The sequence below is a fragment of the Cricetulus griseus genome, chromosome 4, assembly GCF_003668045.3.
Source record: "Cricetulus griseus strain 17A/GY chromosome 4, alternate assembly CriGri-PICRH-1.0, whole genome shotgun sequence".
Taxonomy (NCBI): Eukaryota; Metazoa; Chordata; class Mammalia; order Rodentia; family Cricetidae; genus Cricetulus; species Cricetulus griseus.
In genome coordinates, this window is record NC_048597.1 from 178,859,334 (window position 1) to 178,882,444 (window position 23,111).

General features: G+C 46.4%; 1 protein-coding gene across 5 annotated transcripts in view; it reads right to left on the minus strand.

Moving 5' to 3' along the window:
• Tln2 (talin 2) overlaps positions 1–23,111 on the minus strand; it is a 420,162-nt gene that overhangs the window by 44,709 nt on the left and 352,342 nt on the right. For 4 of the 5 annotated variants that reach the window (XM_027411262.2, XM_027411259.2, XM_035443790.1 and 1 more), the window contains 6 exons: positions 18,254–18,400; positions 15,296–15,397; positions 12,694–12,813; positions 6,789–6,935; positions 2,797–2,963; positions 1,860–2,043 (listed from right to left, as the gene is read on the minus strand). In XM_027411262.2, coding sequence (XP_027267063.1) covers positions 1,860–2,043; positions 2,797–2,963; positions 6,789–6,935; positions 12,694–12,813; positions 15,296–15,397; positions 18,254–18,400 — 867 coding nt within the window. The remainder of the gene's footprint in view (positions 1–1,859; positions 2,044–2,796; positions 2,964–6,788; positions 6,936–12,693; positions 12,814–15,295; positions 15,398–18,253; positions 18,401–23,111) is intronic. The other variant, XM_027411263.2, reaches the window with a different exon arrangement.

Sequence of the window (23,111 nt, forward strand, 5' to 3'; positions counted from 1 at the left end):
CACACACACACACACACACACACACACACACACACACACACATCTCAAAACCAAAAGAAAAATCCCAATCAACCTTCTAAATATCTTGAAAAGAGCAGTCTCCTTTTAAATTTATTTTTATTTACTTAAATAAAATTAATTTTAAAATCTGCTCAGAAAAATGTCCCCTCTGCATGTTAGTCAGCTGTCAGTAACCAGCATATGATGGTACCTACAGTTAAGGACTACTGCATGGCACTTAAAGGTCTATGGAGGCAGCCACATGCTAAGTGCTCTCACTCGGAAGGGGAAGGCAGAAGGAAACACTTAGGAGTCATGGAAGATTCCAGGTGGTTGTAAGAACTTACTTTGTGATTCTCTACTTTTTGTGCCTAATACAACTTGCTAAGATAAAATGTTTGCAAACAAATGACCCCACAGCAATTCAACACACTGGAAAGATCCATACTCCTCCTCTTTAAAATCAACCGGGTGAGCAGAACACAGGGGTTTGCACTTCCAAGTTCAGCAGGGATTGCAGTCTTTCCTTCCTTCCTTCCCCCCAGGGTGGGACCAGCACCTCAGGTTCCTGCAGAAGCACTGTGCAAACAGCAGTTCTGAACTCCAGTATGGCTGGAGGAAACAAAGCTGGGGGCTAAAAAACTGAGAAAGGTTCTCAAGGGGCTCCATTGTCTTGGAGGACAGTGGGAACAGAAGGGGCAGAGGACACAGGAACAAGGCTGGTGGCCTCCAGTTAATTAGTTCATTAATTAATCATCACTGCCCTCCTGAGTCCTGAAGGGCAAGTGTTATCTAGCTTGGAGCCCAGGAGACTAGATTGCTGACCTAGCAAATTCACTGCCCTGTTACTGGGACAAGTGCAGAGGAGACTCTAGTCTGTCAAGACCATTGGAACATCAGCTTGCTTTGTATCTGGCATGTGCCAGGTGCTGCTGCATATGGTGTGCTGGTTTCAAACGTGAACTGCAGTGACTGTGATCTGGGAAGGGCATTAAGGCTCAGGTGTGTCATTTCAACAAAATTGCCACCTCCTGAGCACTGGGCTCTCCGACTCTTTCAGTTCCTCCCTCTGTTTCAGAGTCAGGCTTCTCCAGCAGTAAGCCAGATGTGGTCCATGCCCTATGCCAGCAGCTGGGCTCACCTTTGGCTTGTTCACAGACATTCACCTGTCTTGACTCACAGTGTCTCTAAAGGTAAAAACATTCCTTTCTTACAGATCACACCCTCTAGCTGTCCCTGCACCAGCTCAGGCCACTCTTGAAGTTTTTTAGGCGCTTTTTTTTTTTTTTTTTCTTCTCAGCAATTGTCTGAAGGTCAGAGTTCTCCGGGGTTAATCTGACATCTCTTACCCCATGCTTCTGCCTCCCTGTGCCTGCTGACACTGAGCAGAGACAACCATTCAAGTCCCATCTGCACACATGTGCAGGCTCATGCCTTCAATGGTTCTACCTGCTTGTCTCACACTTCTAATTCAACGTGCTTAGGCTTGGGACTCACCCTCCTCTCTCGGGTCTGGATGGCTCTCTCCTCATGGATCGCTCTTTCTCTCTTGCTTCGTGAAGCTGCATACTGCTCAGCCTGGGCCCTCTTCCCTCCCCTTTATCCTCACAATGTTTTCTCCAACCAATTGTTCACTAGGCCTGGTGGACTTACCCTTCTAGGTTCCTCCCAAATCCTTGGGCTTGTCTCGACTCCTGAACTGTCACCACAGTCCACATCTCTGTCACTTGCTTCCTATCAGTTTTCCCAACCGAGCATGTATTTTTTTACTTCAAGGGCCATTTGACTAACCCTACTTGGGAGCCTGATGCAGGCTGTCTAGGAAAAAGTGAAAGGCAGTTCCCAAGTCCCATCCATACCTGGGTTTCGGGGTCATTGGAGCCCAGGCTGGCAGCTCCCAGCTTGACCACCTCGGCAAGCTGGGTAATGGTAGCTGCAGAAGACTGAGCTGCCTGGGCCAGCTTGTCTGGAGTAGATGCAGCCCCCGACACGAGCAGTTTTGTGTCTTCCACCAAAGCCTTGGCCGTCTTCAGGATGTTCTCCCTGAGAAGGCAGGGAGGTCAGAGAGCCAGGAGAAACAGAACCAAACCTGTTCACTTGCAGGTGGGAAGGAGGGAGATCTTTGGAGAGGCCCCAGCGATCTACCTGCCTCTCGAGGGGAGGGGAGTCTTTCATGCATGTGAGGTTGGAGCCTCAAATGGTATGTAGAAGGGCTCAGCACTGTAGCTGGGTGGGAGCGCGGCTTCTTCCTATGGCCCCACGATCTCTTCAGATATTTCCCAGTCACACTGGGTTGCAAGGGTGTATAGCTTGTATATGGTGCCTAGGAATCAGAACCCATGGAGCCAGGCTCCAGGACAGACAGCAGGGCACAGAGAGTCTTTACTCCATCACAGCCCTTGGGCTGGAGGGACAAGAAAGGAGCTGGACACGTGATGAGAGTTTAGGGGTCATCAGCCCTAAATACGCAGAGACACTGACACAGGTATGCTCAATGAAGGCTCCAGGGAGGCCGGAGGCCTTGAGAAGTGACTGCTGAATATGCCTGCTTCTGCCTCTCCTGGTCCTGCTGGGTCTGTGGGCAGTCAGAGGGGCAACTCCCTGGTATGCAAACATCAAAAAGCTAGCCTTGGTTGGGAAAGGCTGTTTCTAACTTGTCAAAGGAGCTTATTGTGACCCTGTGGTTCATGTCCCCTACTGAGAATCTTGTTGAAATCAAAGTGGATACCTACATTTCTGAGTCCTGGGCAGGTGAGATGACCAAATTAGGCATGCAGCTGAAGTCTCCCCCAGTACCTGTGATCTGCAAAGGTCTCGCCATTCTCTGCATTCAGGGTCCCTGCTGTTGCAAACATGATGGTGGTATCCAGGTCGGCAATGATCCCAGAAACAGCAGTAGCAGCCGTGATGCATGCTTGGGTACCCTTGTTCCCAGCCTGGAGAGCAGAGAGCACCAAGGATACCTGTAAGGTAGAAAGGCGATGTGAAGGGGAACCCATGAATGTAGAAAGTACGACTAAAACATCATGCCACCACTGACAACACTGAGTCCTCTCTCTTGGAGTTGATGCAGCACAGAGGTTAATAGCACAAGGTTAGAGCCAAGAGCCTGGGTCTGAATACCAGCTTCACCATTCACAGGCCACCTGGCCTTAGGCAGCCTTCTTCATTGCATCAAGCTTCAGTTTCCTTGGATGTAAAACAGTTAATTAAAACATAACATGTGCAAAGTGCCCAAAAAGGTATTTGTAGGTCACGACTATTTCCTGATGGGCAGTGCTCACCAAGTCACTACGATGCTTCTGACACCACACTGAGGGACCAGGTTTAGGCTCCTGAGATGTGGGTGCCAGTTTCCACCCTTCAGTTAGGTCTAGAAGGAATAACTACTGTTAATAATCATCATTTACCTGGGCATGCAGGACTGGCCTCTTTTCAGAGTGGATCCCAGTTGGGCTCCTGCTGCTGTCACTGTCCACTGCTAAGTAGAAATGCAGTGACCTGAGGCTCCATCAAGTTGGCTAAGGGCTTCACCCTAGTACGCTCCATTCCAGAAATCCTGGGTGCCAGCTTCTACCCTCATCCCTTCTTGTTCCCAGAGACATTTTTGAGAACCACAGCCTGATTGCCCCCACATTCACAATCAGGTCATGTGTCCACCTGTCCACCATTTGTCAAGTCTGCCAGCTACTAAGGTCTCCACATATCTGCCTTCCTGCTCAGGTTAAGTGCTTTGTTCTGCCTTCTTCCCTGAGCACTGATGTGCTCATCCTATGAGATATAGCTCCAGGTCCCTTCTAGGATGTCTCTCTATTCTCTTTGTAGAGAGGCAGTTCTGCCTAAGGATTCCAAGTACACTATTCCTGTCTTCAGGACAGCTCATTGTTCTGTAGATTAGAAACAGTTTGTCGAAAAGCAGCTGAAGACTGTTTACTCTTTGCCTGTACACACCTGCTATTCTTGACCACAGCTGATCCACATAAATGCTTTGTAAACACATTTATGTATACACCGTGTGTGTGAGGAGGGAGTGGGGGTGAGGGCAGAGGTCAAACCTGGGGCGTCTTCTTCAGTTGCTCGTCAAACTGCTCTTTTTTTTCTACCCCAGGTGGTGGTGGTAGGGTGGGATGGGCAGGGCAGACAGCATCTCTCACTGAAAGCTGACAGATTCTACTAGAGCAGGTGTCTAGTGAGTTGCAGGACTCTGCTTGTCCCTGTCTCATCTGTGCTGTGATTATAAGGTAAATATACTTCTTGAAGCATGACGAAGAAGCAGTGGAGTCAAGGCATGAATAAGCGGCACGGAGTTTGGGATGTTCTTTCTTGTACCCCTTAGGTCTCAGGAGATTTGTGGGTGTAGTTTGGCAAAACGGACACAGGGACCATTTTCTCCAAGAGAAGCCCACAAAAAACTGTCTCTTCTCCTGGGATGCTTGGCTTTAATCACCACAACCTAGACTCACCTAGGAAGAGAATCTCAGTGTGGGACTGTCTTTAAGATCAGCTGAGCTAGTGGGGCCTACTGTGAAGGAGTTCTTCCTTCTTAATTTAATTTTGTTCCCAAAGAGGCCAGAAGAGGAAGTTGTAACCCCTGGGACTGGAGTTACAGAGAGTTGTGAGCCATCATGTCGGAGCTGGGAATCAAACCCAGGTCCTCTGGAAGAGTAACTGGTGCTTTTGACCACTGATCCAACTCTCCAGCAGTGGCTTTTTCCTTAACTGGGTTAACTGAGGTGAGCCCACTGTGGGTGGTACCATCCCCTGGTTTGGGGCCCTGGACTGTGTAAGAGTAGAGGAAGTTAGCTGAGCACAAAGCATACAGGCATTCCTTTCTTCTGCTCCTCACTGTGGCTGTGATGTGACTGACTGGCCTAAGTTCTTGTTGCTGTGATTCCCCCACAAATAGGTGGTAACCTATGAGCTAAAACAAACCCTTTCCTCTAGTAAGTTGCTTTTTGTCACAACAACAAATGAAGCTAAGACACCTCCTCATTTGTCTGACCCTTCCTTAAGTACCACTAAGACTCACCAGGAAAAGATGAGTCAGACTGACACAGGACTGGTCTGGGAATGAAGTCAACAGATTCTGGAAAGAACTCTTAGGATGGGTGACAAAGGCCTGAAGTTATGTGATGTCTTAAGTGTGTGTAAGAGATTCTCAGGCAGGGTGAAAGAAGAGCCCAGAAACAGTCCCACCCACTGTGGATGCTGTACAAACCTAACAACAGGTATTTACTGAGCATCTACTAGCCACTGTGTCTGACACAAAGGTAGACAATGGGTTCATGGATGGGAGACACTCTGCTTATACCCCAAGATACATAGGAATAACAAGATACACAGGCAGAGTGACCTGCAGCAAGAAATTGCCAAAAAGCTAGTTGCTGGGAACTGGCCGCCTCCCCACCTCTGTCCCTCTCCACATGTCCCAAGTCAGGCCACTCTGCTGTGATAAGCAGAAAGACCAAAGCCAGCTCAGGATGATTCTTTATGCAGCTTGGGTGCTTGGGGAACTGGGCAAGGCCTTTGAAGAGAGGGAAGATGCCTTCCTCCAGCTGAGGGATTTAATTCTTACTGTCAAGCCCAGAGGCTGGCCAGTCCTGTGGGCTGGGGGAGGATGCCAGATGGAGACTAAGTCTGGTCCAGGACTGGGTGACAGAGCAGCCTCTGTAAGCAGTTTCCCATTGAGCGCTTCCTCTGCCTGGCCCTCCAGCCTTGTCGCCAAGTTTCTGAATAATACAGAGCTCTGTGCACACAGAAGAGAAGAGGAAGTGCAGAGCATGGGTGCTCCAGCCTGCGCTACTCACAGCTGCAACAGCTGCTACAGGAGGACTCTGATCCAGAAACAAAGCCAGGGGCTTGCATGCCGGGGGAGGATAAAAGAGCTACTGGGCATGAAGGGAGGGTCTAATGGGGGCCTTGTTAGCCAGGGAAACACCATGGGAGAAAAGAGTTTTTGAGGAACGCATACAGAGGATGGGACTATTTTGGTAAATGTTTAACTACACACCTGGCACAGTACCAGACACTTACATACCTTGATTCTGTGAGTCAGAGATTATACATTTGTGTGCTCAATTTATGGATGAGGAAATGGATGAGGCCTGGAAAGGTGATATAACTGATATACTCTTCAAGCCTTGCTGGCTGCACCCCTGATCATCTCCCGGAGCAGGAGCCCTGAGGCTCAGAAGCCCAGGGCAGGTTTCTTCTCCTCCACAGCACATCAGTACATCAGGTGACTGTCTAAAGTCACTGGGGCCACTCTGCTTCTTGGTGTATAAACGAAGAGGTTATACACCAAGCAGATTTCAGTCTTTTTTGTTGTTGTTTTTTGTTTTTGCCTTTGGAGACAGGGTCTCACTATATAGCCCGAGCTGGCTCTCTGGCCTCAGCCTACCCTATGCAGGGATTTCAGCCACAGCACTCTACCCAGCTCTTTCAGTTTTTCTGTCCCAGCTCTAGCACTTGGAAACTCTCTGAGAAGGGAGACCAACTGTTTATAGGGTGGGCTGTGGTAGTAGCCTTCCCTTGGCTGACTCCGGATGCTGATTTTGGTAGGGCCACCTTTAGGGAGTACTTGACTTTCCTAGGGCTGCCTCTGCTTTGCTCTGATTTCTCAGGTCCTATGGATCCTGTGACAGCAGCCTTATTGGGGAGGATCTGGGTGGTAAGGGAGACAGCCGCCTTAGCTGGATTAATTCTGGTTCATCCCCATCAGAACATTAAATGCCAGTGCTCGGCACAATGGCTGTCTATATCCATCCTACCCAGGAGGGACCCCTTACCTTCTCAGTGACGGAACGGGCACACTCGATCAGCTCCCTCTTGGTATAGCTGTCTGTGGGGCACACCTGCAGGGCCCCCGCCTTCTGCACCAGGAAGATACAGCCATGGCCCAGGTCCTGCACACGTGTGCGAATCTGGAATCCGATCTACAGAGGCAAAGCCAGAAAGGGGAAGAAGTGTGAGGGACCCTGCCATCCAGGCCTGCCCTAGGTGGAAAATTTCTCTTGTGCCCTCTGGGAGCCTGGCTAGGAAAATTCCATTCTATTTGGAACCCCTGACTGGTGAAGTACAGAATTTAGTTGATTTACCTTCCTGTAAAATGACTGTAAAAATGCCCACAGCCTCCATTAAGCAAGCCTGTAGCTCACTGGGACAGCATAACACCTTCCTGCAGTATGTTTATCTTTTCTGAGGGTCTAGCTCATCTGGATTCCAAGCTACCCGAGAGAATAAACCAGAGGAATAGATGTTCCTCAGATCAGGCTCTGTGGGATAGTTGCTGTCGTTATTATTCACTCAATAAGCATTTACTGAGTTCCCACAGTACACCAAGGACTCTTCTATAAATTTCATTCAGTGAGTTCAAAGTACACCTTAGCATTAAGCATAATTTAAAGTGGTCAGATTTTCATAAAACTGGTACCAGAACACCCCACCTCCTGGGCTGTATTTATGGTGAGGACAATCACATAGAGCCTAGGCATCCTGTCTCCTGAGCAGGGTTTGACCTTCCCTTTTCAGCTCTAAGGGCTCAGCAGGCACGCATTCCTATTTTATTTATTTACTTTATTTAAAAAAGTCAAGACAGGATCTCACAGATTCCAGGTTGGCCTCCAACTGACCATAACTGAGGATGAGTTTGAACTTCTGATCCTCCTGCTTCCACCTCTCAAGTGCTGGGACTATAGACACGTGCTATACCAAATCCAGTCTTTGTGAGGGTGGGGCAGGAACCCAGGGCCTCACACGTTAGACTAGCACTCTACTAACAGAGCTACAGCCTCATGGGCAGGCGTTTTATTAAAGATGCTGGACTTTAGAGCATTAAAGAGCAATTAGAAGAGGGGTAGTCTGTGTAGGAGAAGCCAAATAAACTTCACTATAGCTGGGATGCCAGCTGTCTCCTTTAAGCTGCCCCAAACTCTCCTTCCACCTGCCCAAAGCATGCGTCCCTCTAGTTATGTTCTGTGTCAGTTTTCACTCTTGAGTTTGGTAAATAAGACCACAAGTGAACCACCTTCCAGGCCAGAGAAGCAACTAAAAAGAAGAGTAAAGCCTTGAAACATGAGTCAGTCAAGAACTGACAATAGCCACAAGCCAGGGCTTCCTCTTCTACCATCTATCAAGAATGTTTACCAAAAGTCTCAGCTACTGTAAGTAATTCTGGGGAGATTCCGGCCCAGGGGATGCTATCACCTGCTTTTATCTCATTAGTCAAAGATTAGGGAAAAGTGACTCTGGAGAGTGGGAAGACTGTAAATGTTTGCTTTCCTACTATAGAAATACTGACTGCTTCCGGGAGGGAAAGGGCCACAGGATTTTGAAAGCCACTTAGCAGAAAGTTCACAAGATGCCGAAGGGTGAGTGTCTGCTTTCCAGGTGTCTTCTTAGTGTGCACCAGGCCCCCAGGGGCTCTCCACCGTCCAGGCTGTGCTGCTGACCCTCTCTGTGTAATGCACAATAGGAAAGGGAGCCTGGGAGCCTATAGCATGCCAGCCCTGTACATGTCTGCACTGATGCAGCAAGGACATACCACTGAGGGGGGAAGATGTTTGCTTACATCAGGGATGCCATTCTAATAGTCATTGTTTGAGACAGTCATGCCATGTGGCCCAGGCTGTCTAGGAACTCTTGATCCCCTTGCTTCAGCTGCCCAAATGCTGAGATAACCAGACTGATATACTGGTGACTTACACACAACATCAAGGTGAAGCCAGGAGATGTGACATTAGTTTCAGACTCAACTTGGTTCTTACAAGCTTCCACAGAGTTTAATGCCATGTATCCAAGGGTCAGCAGTAAGGTGGGGGCATCTTAGATGAAGGATGATCACAGATCCCCAAATGACAGGGGACTGTTGGTGATACCAGAGGAGAAGAAAACAGTGGAAGCAGCACCCAGAGAATTTTAAAATAATATAAAAATAAAACCCTCTAATTTAAGTTTTAAGAGTGGTTTCAATAACAACAGAATTTTGTTAAACTCTCTGGGCTTCAGTTTGATTATCTCTGAAATGGAGGACAAATGATCCTTGTCTTCCACACTTTGTTAACGATAAATGGACAGTACCGGCCACAGCACCTGGGCTTGGCACTCACCGTTCTCACTACTCTCCAGGTTACTGTGAGCTGGTGGAATACTTAAATATAAGAGGACCACAGCCTCAACACAGTCTGCTGGCAATGTCACTGGAAATTTTTATGGCTGGGGGAGCTTCCTAGACAGGGAACACACTTTCAAGATTGTGTTTCAACTGATAAGCACCAATAATTGCCCAGTTCCCCAAACAACATTAAATTTCTCAGCAAGTCTGGCCCAACTTTGCAAGACCCACAGGGTGGATTGAATGTCCGACCCGTGTTTATTGTAAAGGAATGCTGCTCAACGACACACAACTGGGGTTGTGTGTCACACAACGGGCAACTTTAGGAAAGCATTGCTTGAGCCTCAAGAAAAAGCCTCAGATCCCTTCTTGCTCAAAGAAAAACACTGTGGAGAAAACCATCTGCTTTTGTGCCTTAAAGGAAAAAAAAAAAAAAAAAAAAGAGGCCCTGGCCTTGGTAGTTTTAGATCCAATTACAATGGGGATGGGGAGAGTTGTCTGAGAAAAACGGATCATTTTCCCTTTACTGCTCAAGACAAAACAAAACGAGATGACTTTTCCCACACTTTAAAAGCAACTGGGTTCAGAATTGCTTGCCTGGGAGACCTTATGAGAGTTAGACAAGGGTGGCATTGGAACTTGTCAGCTCAACTTAGAAAATGCAACAGGAAAAATAGTGTGAACGACAGAACCAGGCATCACTTTGTCTCCACCAGATAGCAAGTTTTGGGTGGAATTTTTTTTTTCTTTTTAAATTCTCAAGTGTACATTCACCCCACCTGGGGCACAGGCTATGTTTCCTGGCCAGTCACTTTACAAATCCTTTCCCTGGCTAACAAAGTGGTGATGTGATCTTCCCCAGGGAAAGAGCTACAGTCACTAAATCTTTTCCCCGGGACTTACATTTAGGAGCTGTAGCTCCTAGGATCTCAATCCCTCCCTCACTCTCTCTGTCCTTCTCTTCTCCCCATTTTCAGCTCCTCCCATCTCTGTATGTGTGCATGCTGGTACATTCCCTCAGGTATCTTCCTCAATTCTCTCCACCTTACTCTGTGCACCTGGGACTCAATGATTTGGCTAGACTTGCTGACCAGTGAGCCCCAGCCTATGTCTCTACCTCCCCAGCACTAAGATTATAAGCATATACAACTTTTTACAGGGGTGCTGAGGATCTGAACTCAGGTCCTCATGTTTGTAGAGGACTGAGCCATCTCCCTGCCCTCTCTGTTTTCTGTATTCAGAGAGGAACTATTCTTAAACAGCAAAGCTGCCAGAGAGGTTTTCACTTTTCTGAAGACTTTCCACAGTGCTATTAACAAAGCCTTGGGTTTTCCATGGAAAAATAAACAGAGAAAGATCCTGTTTGATGTTCGAGGACAGAGGTTCTGCTTTTCCTGTAATTGTCACACTGTGGAAAAGACCAGAATTTGGACTCGGCAGGGCATACCGCAGACTCTGCAGGAAGGGCTTCCCGCTTGCCCTAGATGTAAATATTTTCACATGCTGGAATATGGGGCCCTCTTGGGTATACAAATAACTTGCACAGTTTTGGTATGCTTTAGGAAAAAAAAAAAAACCTACATTGCTTCAGGGACCTCCTAACCTTCTCAGTTTTCCCCCAAGCATCTGTCTGGCAAATGCATACCAGAGAACTTTCCTGCACAAGCCACTGGTAATCTTATATTCTCGCTGCCATTTTTGGCCATGGGTCATACTGCTCTTGGGCCTGGACTGTAAAATACATCTCAAGATGCCCCATTGAAAACAGCAAACCTTACTGACAATGTTAACACCCAGCACCCAGCAAGGTGATGTCGCATGGTCAGTGGTACATCCTTTTCCTTGCTGCCCAGGTGCTACTGTCAATTCTGTGTTGCAGCAAGGCTCCACACTGCACTGGGGTGGGCAGCTCATGAGAACTCCACTACGGAACGGGCAGGCCAGTGTTCCAAATCCAGACAGATGCGGGTGGGTCCCATGTGCAAAGCTTTCCATGGCAAGGGGGCCAAACCTCCCTGGCAATCATGGTTTCTGTTTTTAATCCCCTCTCAAAGCCAAACACTTCTTTCCTTTGTACTAACGTTTCCTGACTGCAACACACGTTCTCTTCTACTTGTTTATGAAATTCAAAATTACATGTTGATCAAATGAATTATATGTCTAGATAAATTACAGACTAGAATTATAGTCTAGTCTTACTAAAACAGGGAGACTATTCAAAAAGAGAAGGAGGAGGACAGTGAGGAGGAGGAAGAGGAGGGTGAAGAGGAAGAGGAGGAGGGGGAGGTGTGTAAAAGGAATCAAAATTCGGTATTTTTCTTGGTGACTTAACATAATTATTACAAATGCAATTATTCATGCAGAGGCGCAACTGATTTTGCTCTGCAATCTTAAGAAACCTGCTCCTGGCATGGTTAGAAACTGAAGGAACTCCATGCTGGATATATATGTACCTTAGTACATATATATGATATGTCTGCTCACATGCATTGTTATGACACATGTTAGAAAGTGATGTGTTTTGGATCTATGTTGCTACCGTCATTTCTAAAAGCCTCTGTTAGACACACTTGGTCCTGACTACTCCCAGCAGAACCAGCAGCAATGGGTAGGTGGGGGCAGCGTCTGTCATTTCAGGGAATGAGCAGACTAGTTACAAACCTGTAGCTTCCAGAGCCCCAAGCTTTCATGAAAATACTGAACAGGATTTACACTCAATAAAAGACTTGCTTTTTACAGAATGCATTACCTGTATCTTCCAGTGTTCCTGTAGTCTCTCCATCATTTTGTATCCCAGAATGAACTTTCTAAAATGAGCCACATGGTTTCTTGGGCTCTAGATACCCAAGCTCACACTAACACAGCTGCCACCAGGCCCCCTGGGTCCCCAGCTGTGCTGCATCATCCCAGGGTACCACTCCATTTCTCATAGCTTCCAGAAATGACTGCTCTCTGACAGTGGCCAAACTTGCTGTTCAAAGGCTTTTACAAGTACAGACTTGCTGAGGCCATGTCTACACTAGGGATAAGGAAAGGGGATGGGTCTTGAAGAGCACAACAGAGGTGTCATGGTAGGTGGGATCTAGGCCAGTTTCCACAAAGTCAAGAACCTATAGGATTGGGTTTTATATCATGCAAGCAGGCTTTTCTCAAGAGAGAGGATATGAACTCCCACAAGTGGATCTAAAGTTTTGGGGAAACTTTGGAAAACATGAGCATGATTGGTGGCATGTGCTTGGGGTGGGAGGGCAGGAAGCAAGAAGGACACCCTCAGCTTTTGGTGGGGTGATGGGCAGTTGCAAGGAACCCAGCAGCACACTGTAAACAGAACCCTTCAATCTAAGAGCCCACTCTCCAGGGTGCCCTAGCTCTTGGTCAGCTGGCCTCAGCAAGGGCCCAAGTTTTGGGCACAATTAGGGGCTCCTTGAATGAGTCAGTTGCACAGCAGTGGGAATGAAACCTGCTCCTGGCTGTCGTGATGAGGTCTTATAGAACTATGCTACAGGGTCGTCCCCTCTCCCATGCCCAGGAACAAACACCATGCATTTGCTTCTTAAGATAGGGGCCTTAAGGTGGCAGACCTCCTCTGGTTCGGCGGTGGCTGCTGCCATCTGGCCCTGGAGAGCCAGGTGCCCATAGTCACTGGTCATTTGTGAAGCCAGGCCTCCCAATTCCTCCGGGTTAGTAACCGACTTAGTCATCTGGAAAAAGAAAACAAGCAAGACACAAATACATACACAAAGAGAAGCATCAGAACCATGTGTTAATACCCTGGGAAGCCAAAGGGTTTCATTCACTTTTAGCCCCTGGGGAAGGTGAAGGCCAGGCCTTGCATGAGGGCCGGACATTGGGGAGGGTAATTCAAGCAAAGCCCATGCTGCATTGCATATGACAGGCCAGAGCTGTGACTACCCTGCAGCACAGGCCAGATGGGCACATGCTTAGCATTCAGGCCGTGCAGCGTGGAGCAGGGCCTTCAGGGGCCAATCTCAGGGAGCTCGCCCTTTTGGGGTCACCAGAGGAATTCCCACAAGGAACTCTGGGGAAATAAGCCTTGTGAAAAGTGTACCCTGATCCAGGCTTCTATGGGGATTTAGGCAAGAGAGAATCTGAGGACAGGCTGCTATGAAGCCACAAATGAGACTCAGTGGAGAAGCCAACATCAGGGAATGAAGAGAATCAGGTCTTGGGCCGAACTGGTATAAAGCATGACACAGTGCTGCCAGAAATATGGTGGCCCACATGCCCAGTCTCCCCGCACCTCGGAATAGCATGCCGAAGTTTAATGTTATCATCTCCGCTTTTGCTTTTTGCAGGTCACCTAAAAGACATTTTTTTTTTTTTTGTCTCTTTTCTAGGGATTTCACTCTTGCCTTATCTCTTTTCTCACTCTTTAAAAAAACAATTATTTTTATTTGTAGTTGAGAGAGAGAGAGAGAGAGAGAGAGAGAGAGAGAGAGAGAGTGTGTGTGTGTGTGTGTGTGTGTGTGTGTGTGTACATGTACGTACCACAATGCATGTATGGAGGTCAGAGGACAACTTACAGGAGTTGATTCTTTCCTATGTGTGGGTTCAAGGGACTGAACGAAGGTTGTTAGGCTTGGTTACTGCTGAGCCAACTGGCTGATGACACTTGATTTTAACAAGGGCCCTTTACCACCTTGATTTTATGACCTTTTAACACCTTTAAAGGGCCATCCCATTTATTTTTGAGACAAAGTCTTGTGTAGCTCAAGTTGGCCTTGAACTCCTAGTTCCCCTGCTTCTACCTACTGAGGGCTGGAATTACAAGCATATGTGCCATCATGCCCAGCTTAAAGGGCTTTAAAAAAAGACTCATTAAATGACTCCATCTAAGACAAGTTATAAGACACAATATCACAGCACTAGTCTAAGAGTGGGTTCCAAAGAACACAACCTGGATCCCAAGAGAATGAAGCTGTACCTTGAGCAGTACTGCTTGTGCCCTGTCAACAGGGACACAGAGATTCTTGGCCAGGTAAAGAGTGCATAGCTCCAACCAGAAGTGAAGGCTAACTACCTCAGGATAGCCATATACCGGAGACTGGACTTGCTAGGAATCACAGGAATCAAGGGGTGAGACAGTCTGGCTCAAAGCCTGACCAGACACTTTCCAGAAACTTTAGGAAGCCACCTAAAACTGCCTCCTCACACTGCCATACTAGACAGTAAGGGGCCTTTGATCTGTGTCCCCTGTCCTCCCCTGAAAGGATGGTCCTGGGGTAGCTCCAGCTTGGCAGGACACTCAGAGGTGACTGTGACTTCTCCCTCCTTCCGTGGGCCACATTCACTTAAACAGTGGGCCTGGTACAGAGTTCCCATGCATGAGAAGAGCAGGCAGGGAGGTCTTCGTGATCCAAGCTCAACCTCTAGTGGACACACAATTACATGACAGAACGAGTGAGAGAGGTGCTTTGGCCACTCCAGCTGGGCCACTTCAGTTCCCAGCTTGGGCTTATGTGGTAATTCTCTCTAATCTACAGCGTTTGGGACTCCAAGTGGAGAGGAATATTTTCTAGGTATTAACTCTCTGAAGATCTCATTTGCCATCCTTTGTGTAACTCATGTTGTCAAGAGAGCACACATGGCTTCCCAGTGCCATTTATGAAGATTCCTCTGGAACAGTGTTTTTGCATTATGTTTCAGTGAAAAAGAAAATATTACTACCAAAAGTGACACAGCTTCTGTTGTCAGGAATTAAGAAAAAATAAACCACATTAATTTTGCCTAAAAGACTAATTGCCCAGGTGTTATGATTTGATTTTGTCACAGCTTCATCTTTTTACTATCTTACTTCTAAATCTCTTCTCTTATACTAGAATTTAAACCTATTAAAACACCCCTAGTCGTTTCAGAAATGAATAGATTCTTTCCTCCTTAATGCCACCTTCTTTCTCATTTCCTGCCTTCTTGAATGTTCTATCTTGCCTCTGTTCCCTGTCCTCATGCCCAAGTCTCAGTCAGCTTTAATTCCTTCTTGCTGGGGCTTCTAGGCCACAGGCAGCCAGAAGGACCACAGAGGAGGTAGGAGCTGGAATCCAGGAGGAATTGGCATCACAGGTGGGGCCACTCTCTCCAACATAGATCCCAGATTTGAAGACTCAGACGGCAGTGGGCAGAAGGGCAACCCACAGTGGGAAGGGCAGCTCCTTTTCTTCTTACCATTTCCTGAGCCGTGACGGCAATAGCTTTGGAGTATTTAACCACAGTTGTCTGGTAGTCAACGAATGTTCCCTTTGGTTCTGGAGGTGTGCCTTCATCCAGCTGTGGAGGAGAGAAGAGCCCAGGGTTATAAGAAGCCTGATCAAGTACAGGCTGTACTCCTAAGAATTAGAAACTTAGGAAATATACAGCCCCTCAGAGGCTTTTTTGGTCCAAACTCAACCCCAACTTCTTCAATCAGAATTGCCTACAGACAGCCCAGGACTTCATATTGACCCATCAGTTCTTAAATCTTTGGTATTTAAACACAGAATCGAGGACACCTCCATGGCAGAATCTCCTAAATGTCAAAATGGCATACAAGTTAGAATTAACTTAGATGACCTCACTGCTTCAGTGTTTCAAGCAAATTAGTGAAGCTCAGGTACATGATGCTAGCTGCTCACTGATGTGTGGCTTGAGGCCCAAAGGACCCAAAACATCACTTTACCCCAGTGACAGGAAAAGGAAATTGAGAATGAGGAGGAGGTGTGGTCCCCTGGATGTTAGGTCAAGATAGGTAAATGTGATGGTTAATATTTTTTTAAAAGAATTTATTTATTATATATACAACATTCTGCTTCCAAGTATATCTGCACACCAGAAGAGGGCACCAGGTCTCATAACAGATGGTTGTGAGCCACCATGTGGTTGCTGGGAGTTGAACTCAGGACCTCTGGAAGAGCAGTCAGTGCTCTTAACCTCTAAGCCATCTCTCCAGCCCTGTGATGGTTAATATTGGTAGTCAACATGACAAGAATCAGCCATCTAGGAGAAAGACCCTGAGAGTGTCTATGTGAGAGTTTCTAGACTGAGTTAACTGAGATGGGACAGCATAGCCTGAATGTGAACCATTCTATCGGCTGGGTTCTAGAAGAAATAAAAAGGAGAGTGAGCTGAGTGTCAGCATTCACAACTCCTTTTCCTCATGCTTTTCCACCAGGCTGGACTGGATCTCCCCAAACCGTAAGCTAAGGTAAACTCTTCCCCCTTTTATATTGCTGCTGTTCCTCCTCCTCCATCTGTTTTTTTTTTTTTTTTTTTTTTGAGACAGAGTTAGCTCTGACTGTCCTGGAACTCACTCTATAGACCAGGGTAGCCTCAAACTAAGAGATCTGCTTGCCTCTGCTTCCCAAGTGCTGGGATTAAAGGTGTGAGCCACCACACCTGGCCCCCTACATTGCTTCTTGTCAAGTACTTTTCAATGATCAGTGTAACTAACACAGTAGGACTTTGTGGAGAGCAATGAAATCCCATTTTATATTTTACAGAAAGGAGAGGGAAACCCTTTGTGTGTGGCCTCTGTTGCCAACAGTTCCTGTCCCTATAACAGCAGTCTTATTTCTGAAGAAGGTAGCCAGGCCAGTGATACCAGGTGTGTGAAAGCTACTATTGCAGGGTAACGCATCATAGTAAGTGAGGCTTATGGGCTATCAAAGAAAGACTTCAGAGCCCCACCTTCACTTTCTGAGGATTTATAGGAAATTTCCCTATAAATACCGAGAAAAAGGGGATCATTTGACTTTTATCTGCTACTAAGAAACTGTGGACTCCATTATTTAATATCCCTGATGGACATGTGGTTTGTTTCCAAAGTGCTGGTGTCCTGTTGTTCTGAAAGTCAAACAACACTCCCCCCACCGCCCCACACCCAATAGCCTTGAGGAGGGTGGGGGAATTTACCTACTATCTGCCAAGCCATCCTTATTTGAAGCATAAGCAGCACACAGTGGATACAGATAGACTTTAAGAAAGTAGAGCCTCAGGTCTTCTTTTTTTTTTTTGATTTTTCAAGACAGGGTTTTTCTGTGGCTTTGGAGGCTGTCCTGGAACTAGCTCTTGTAGACCAGGCTGGTCTCGAACTCACAGAGATCCGCCTGCCTCTGCCTCCCGAGTGCTGGGATTAAAGGTGTGCGCCACCAATGCCCAGCGCAGAGCCTCAGGTCTTCTAAGGGAGACATGCTCTAACCTAGACTTGCTACTTCACTAGTGTGAAGATGATGGCAGAAGGTTGAGGAGCCATTTCTCTAATGATCATTGCATGGAATCATTCCTTTATGGAGACAGGGGCAACTAATCTCTAAATCAGCAATTTAAGACCACATATTATCCTGAAATACTATACATTAGGAATTATTGTTAGTTATCACAGGCTGCCAATTAAATGTTAATGAACAACTATTTATCCTAACAATCTCAAAAGGACATGACTAGAATCCTTGCAGGTAAAGTAGAAACCATGGAGTGGAAACTCTTCAGTCTGAAGTATTGGCAGCTGATTGGTTGCTTAGTAAGAAAATGACTCATGTTATCCCCTAGGACTGTTACCTCAGAGAGTTTACCAAGGCCTTTCATACATACTGTTTAATGGTTTATGCATTTAACAAGATACCAAAAGCATAAGATATCTGAAGGTTCCATTAGAGATTCCTAGACTCCACTTAATTGTGAGTGTAATACAGCAATTCAGAGTCCAGGATCCTGCATTCTAGAAAGTTCCCCAATTCCAATGTAGCCATTCCAAGGGTCAGCATTCAGAAATCGCTTTCTAACTCCTCTTGGAGTTTGTTGATGAGGACACAATATTGTGTCCACAATAATATGATGAGGACACAAGGTGTAAGTAATTATTTCCATTTTACAAGCAAGGAAACCAATGATACTTTCACAATGTCTATTTTACCACACATAAACTAGAATTGCACATTGGCTTACAAAGAAGGTGATTTAATAATGAAGAAAAAATAATATGTTGGATATATGACTGGCCATATGCTCATTAGCTACACCTTGGGGAAAAGAAGGCTTGCTGGTCTCAGCTTTGACAATCAGTTTCCCAGAAAAGAGCATGTTAGGGATGGTATGTGAGAGAGAGGAAGACATGGTTGCAGGAGTTCGAGGAGCTAGCTTAAGCCTTACCTTGCTCATGGCTTCTGCAATGGCATCCACCATGCCTCCCACCAGCCCCACTTCACTGGCAGCTTCATTCAGTGTCACCATAATGTCATCCACAGCTTCCTTCATCAGCTGTGCAGCCTCTGTGATGGCATCGTGGGTGTGCTGCGCCTGAGAAAGAAATTAAGAATGTCTTAAGTAGCACAAAATGCTGCTCACTCTTAAGAACCACTTGATTTGCTAAGAATAACCCTAAAAAGTCAGAAGACAGAGCTGGGCATGGCAATGCTTGTCTATGATCCCAGCACTCAGAAGGCCAAGACAGGAGGCCTTCATGTTTAAGGCTAACTTGAGCAGCATGGTGAGACTTTTGAAAACAAACAAGTAAGCCCTAGGAGAAACCACACCCCAGAAACACAACGAGGTGATGCATTTGAAATGTTTTCTTTCCTTGATTTCATACATTTACTTGCAGAATCAAAAGCAATTCATTTTTACAATAAAAACAGAAAAGAAAAATGCAACACCCAACTGTCAAGACTAGCTTTATATGCTGCTATATTCAGAATGGTAGAGAATGCCATAGGTTTCTAAATACACAAATTCACATTTTTAATTAAAAATCCATAATACAAAGAAAAACTGTTTCCATAACAAACATACTTCTCTTCAACACTGCCTAGCACACTATCATTCTCTTTCTATAAATAAACTGGATTATGGAAATGTGGGTACATATAAGAGAAATAAATCTTCGGAGAGCCTACTAGGCTTTAGAACTATGTGATAAGTTGTATTGTTGCAATAATTGCAGACTAGATGAGAAAAGTCCTCCAAGGGCCTCCAAGTCCTCCACATGTTCCTCAAACAGCATCCTGGAGACTTACCAATGTCAAGAATGGAAATAGGGGCTTAAAATGAATTAGTGAATGGATATGAAGCAATGCCAGTGCAGGGATCCCTAGCAGACACCCCACGTGACAGGAAGATGAAAGAGCTAAGCTATGGGTACTGGAAACCTAGGTTCTAGTTATGGCTCTACTACTAACTAGCTACATGGGAAGACCTGGCGTCCTTTTCAGTGAGATGGGGAGAACTGTAAGAAGTCCATGATCTAGAAGTCTGATAAGTCACACAGGTACAGACACCTCATTCATAAAAAGGGCAGGCTAGCAGGGAACTCTGCTCTAATCCTGTGTGCAATGTGACCTAATGCCAGTGACTTAAACATCAAGTACTGGAACTGCCCATGCAACAGTTGTGGGTGTTCTGACCCAACTCAGGGGTGTGAGCATCCCCAAAGGCCTGAGATACTGCATATTTACTTTGGTGGATATAAAGAAAGGAAGCCAGTGGGTCAGAGAAGAGGAAACTCCTTGGTTTGTGTTTGTTTGGCTGGTTGTTTTTTTAATCAAAGAACTCCATGAGGAGGCAGTGTGATCCATGGGACCTGCCTAGAAACAAGAAGAGCTCCTCAAATATGGTATCCGCTAAGATGTCAAACATGGTTCTCACAGCTGTCCTCAGGACACCCATCAGGACACAGAATTTTGCCTTTGGGATGGAACTGAGTGAGCTGTGATTTACTTAAATAGCTGACTTCATGGCTTTCTTCTGCTACAAGTGCTAAGGTGACATTCCCGTGCTGAACTCTCTAGAGAAGCTTCTGAAACCACAGCATCACATCACACAAGGACAGACAGAGGGGTGCTTTCCTCTAGTCTCAGCTGCAATGAGAACACTATGGACACAAGTCCTTGTGACCACATCAAAGCTAAACACATGTTTTAGGAGAGAGGTGAACAATTGCCAATCAGAGGCTTGCTTTCACCCAAGGCCTACACAGGTCTCAGGAGAGCAAACTTAACAGGAGTGGAGCTGTTCTAAGAGATATCCTGTGCCCCTCCCTCTGGCTGACACTATTGATTTAACGCTCCCCAAGAAACTGGGGTCTCCCAAGGAATTTTATGCTGGGAGAAGGAAAAGGCCGAGTCCTGGTGCCAGTCAGAGGGAAGCTGACCCCTAGGAAGAGATTTCACAGTTTGACTGGAGCCCAGACCATGACCTGGATTGCTTAGCTGTGCATTCTTCTTTCCCATGCTCTTCATACTTGAGTTTTACAGATTTCTAGAGTATCAGTTCAGAGCTCTCGGCCTCTACTACATCCCTAGGCACGACTTCCTCACCATGGCCTTCTGCTCCAAAGCCTGGGGGTAAGTTTCATCTTCTTTAAACAGCCTGGCTCCAGTCCACACACTGTGGGTTGGCTGAGCACACTAACTTTAGACATCCAAAGACGTAGCAGGATCTCAATGAAAACACACATTAACGACCAGCAGCCCTCTAGGAAGCGAAGCAAGCAGGCCAACAATGAAGTCATTATTTTAGGGTCTGGAGAGATTCCTTATTATTGTTCCTCACACAAGAGAAAAACCACATCTGTTCTTTCTTGGACACGTGTCTGAGGATGGCTTCCAAGGAGCCTTTTCCTTCTGGATAGGACTTCCAATAAGAAGCCCAGGATGACCGGCAAAGATACCCAGAGCCGTGTGGAAAGTGAGAGAAGAATACAGGAGTACAGGAAAGGTCTCAAAACTTTGGGGGTGGGGCAGGACAACAGATAATTAGAGCTCTCCAGAGGGGGATAAGGCTTGGCTGGGGTGCTGCATGCTGCAAACTTGAAGGGATTCCTATAGAAGAGAATGGGAAGGTATGCCGAAGAAGATGTGGGGCCCCACATGCAATGCCTTGGTGCTGCCTTGGTTTATCACTGTCTATTTGGCAGGGGTGTCAGCCCACAATGGCCTCAGATGCCCTATGTAGCTGAAGACAACTGGCCTTGGATTCCTGATCCTCTTGCCTCCTCCTCCCAAGAGCTGGGATTATAGGTGTGTGTCACTACTTATGCTGGGAATGGAGTCCAGGGCTCACTGGATACTAGGCTAGAGCTCTGCCACCCAAGTTACATCTCACATTCTTGTTTTTAAACACCACTCTTGTTAACATTCTATAGCAACATCAGGAGGTACTTATAATTAACCTTACTGCTTAGTAGAGTAGACAAAGAAATGAAGAACTTGCTAGCAAGAGGCGGCACTAGGATTTGAAAACCTTTATGTCTGATCCAGATCCTGGAGTGCTTGTTTTACTAAATCACAACTATTGATGACTATTTAACAGCATTTTATTATACATTTATTTAAAATAAAAAATTACATTTATTTTGTGCAAGCGTGTGTGTGTGTGTGTGTGTGTGTGTGTGTGTGTGTGTGTGTGTGTGTGTGTGTATAGCACATATGGGACCCTGCATGACACTGCACATGTGTAAAGTCAAAAGACAACTCAAGGAGTTGGTTTTCTCCTTCAACCAGGTGGGTCCTGGGAAGCGAACTCAGATCAACAGGCTTGGTGGCAATTACCCTTATCAGCGGAGCTATCCTGCCAGTCTATTTAACGACATTCTAACTTTGTTGCTTCTACAAATGATATATACAATATCAAACCAACAACAAATAAACATCTAAGTTGATTAATTATGTGGCTTTGGCCTTTTAGAAAAGGGTTTAAGGAGCAGACTTGATGCCTGTTTTGGGGGTGACAGGTGAAGCCTGTTATCTCAGCCCTTAGGAGCCTTAGGAGGAAAGGCATATACATTTGAGGCTAACCCTGGGCTATTCCCTAGAGAGAGAGAGAGAGAGAGAGAGAGAGAGAGAGAGAGAGAGAGAGAGAGAGAGAGAGGAGAGGGAGAGGGAGAGAGGGAGAGGAGAGGGAGAGGGAGAGGGAGAGGGAGAGGGAGAGGGAGAGGGTGAGGGTGAGGGTGAGGGTGAGGGAGAGGGAGAGGGAGGGAGAGAGAGAGAGAGAAGAAATAAAACAAAATATGGGTCTGTCTTAATATTAGCTTGACATAGCCTAGAATCACTTCAAAAACCTCAGTTAAGGACCTGTCTTTATCAGATTGGTGGGAGGGTATGTCGGTGAGGGTTTTCTTAACTGAGGGCACAGGCCATTTTGGATGGCACCATCTTTAGGCAGGTGGTCCTGGGTGTGTAAGGAAGCTAGCTGAGCACAAGTCCACAAGTCCAGGAATAAGTGAGCTGGTGAGCAGCATTTCTCCACGCTTCCTGCTTCTTGAAGCTTCCCACCTTGAGTCCTTTCTGACTTCCCTCAGCAATGGACTGACCTGGCAGTGTAAGCCAAAGAAGCTCTTTTCTTCTGTACATTACTTTGGGTCAGAAAGAAACAGTTGGTGCCATGTCCCTGCTTAACGGCCCCCCACTAGCTCCCATGGTTTATAGAAAGGCCACATTCCTTAGCAAAGATGAGAAATATCAACATATTTCGATCCAACTTGTCCAACTGTGTATTCTGGATCAACCAGACTGCTTAACAATTTTCTGAAGGCAACGCTCTCTTTTTGCAATTCTATATATGCCCATGCTGCTGTTAAGTTGCTGTTTGTTCATTTGTATATGTGTGTGGCTGAGAATATGCATGCATGCCATGTATGTGCAGGCTGGAAGAGGGCACTGAATTACAGGTGTTGTGAGACACTAGATGTGGGTGCTGGGAACAGAAGCCAGGCCTTCTGCAAGAACAGCAAGTTCTCCTCTAAGCCCCCTCTTCAGGCCCTGTTACCAATTCTTAAATTCTAAGCAAAATGTAGCACAAGGTCAGTCATCCACAACAGACTGCTGCCATGCCTGGCTCCAAAGCATCTCACTGAAGAATGTTCCTCTCACAAATTCACAAGGTGGTGGTGCTGGGTGGGGCACTGTTAAATTGAATTAGCATCTCTTGGGCTGGGGAGGTAGCTAGCTCAGTGGTAAGAGTGTTTGCCTAGCATGTGTGAGGCCCTCCAACCCTGCAAAAATAAACTAGATCA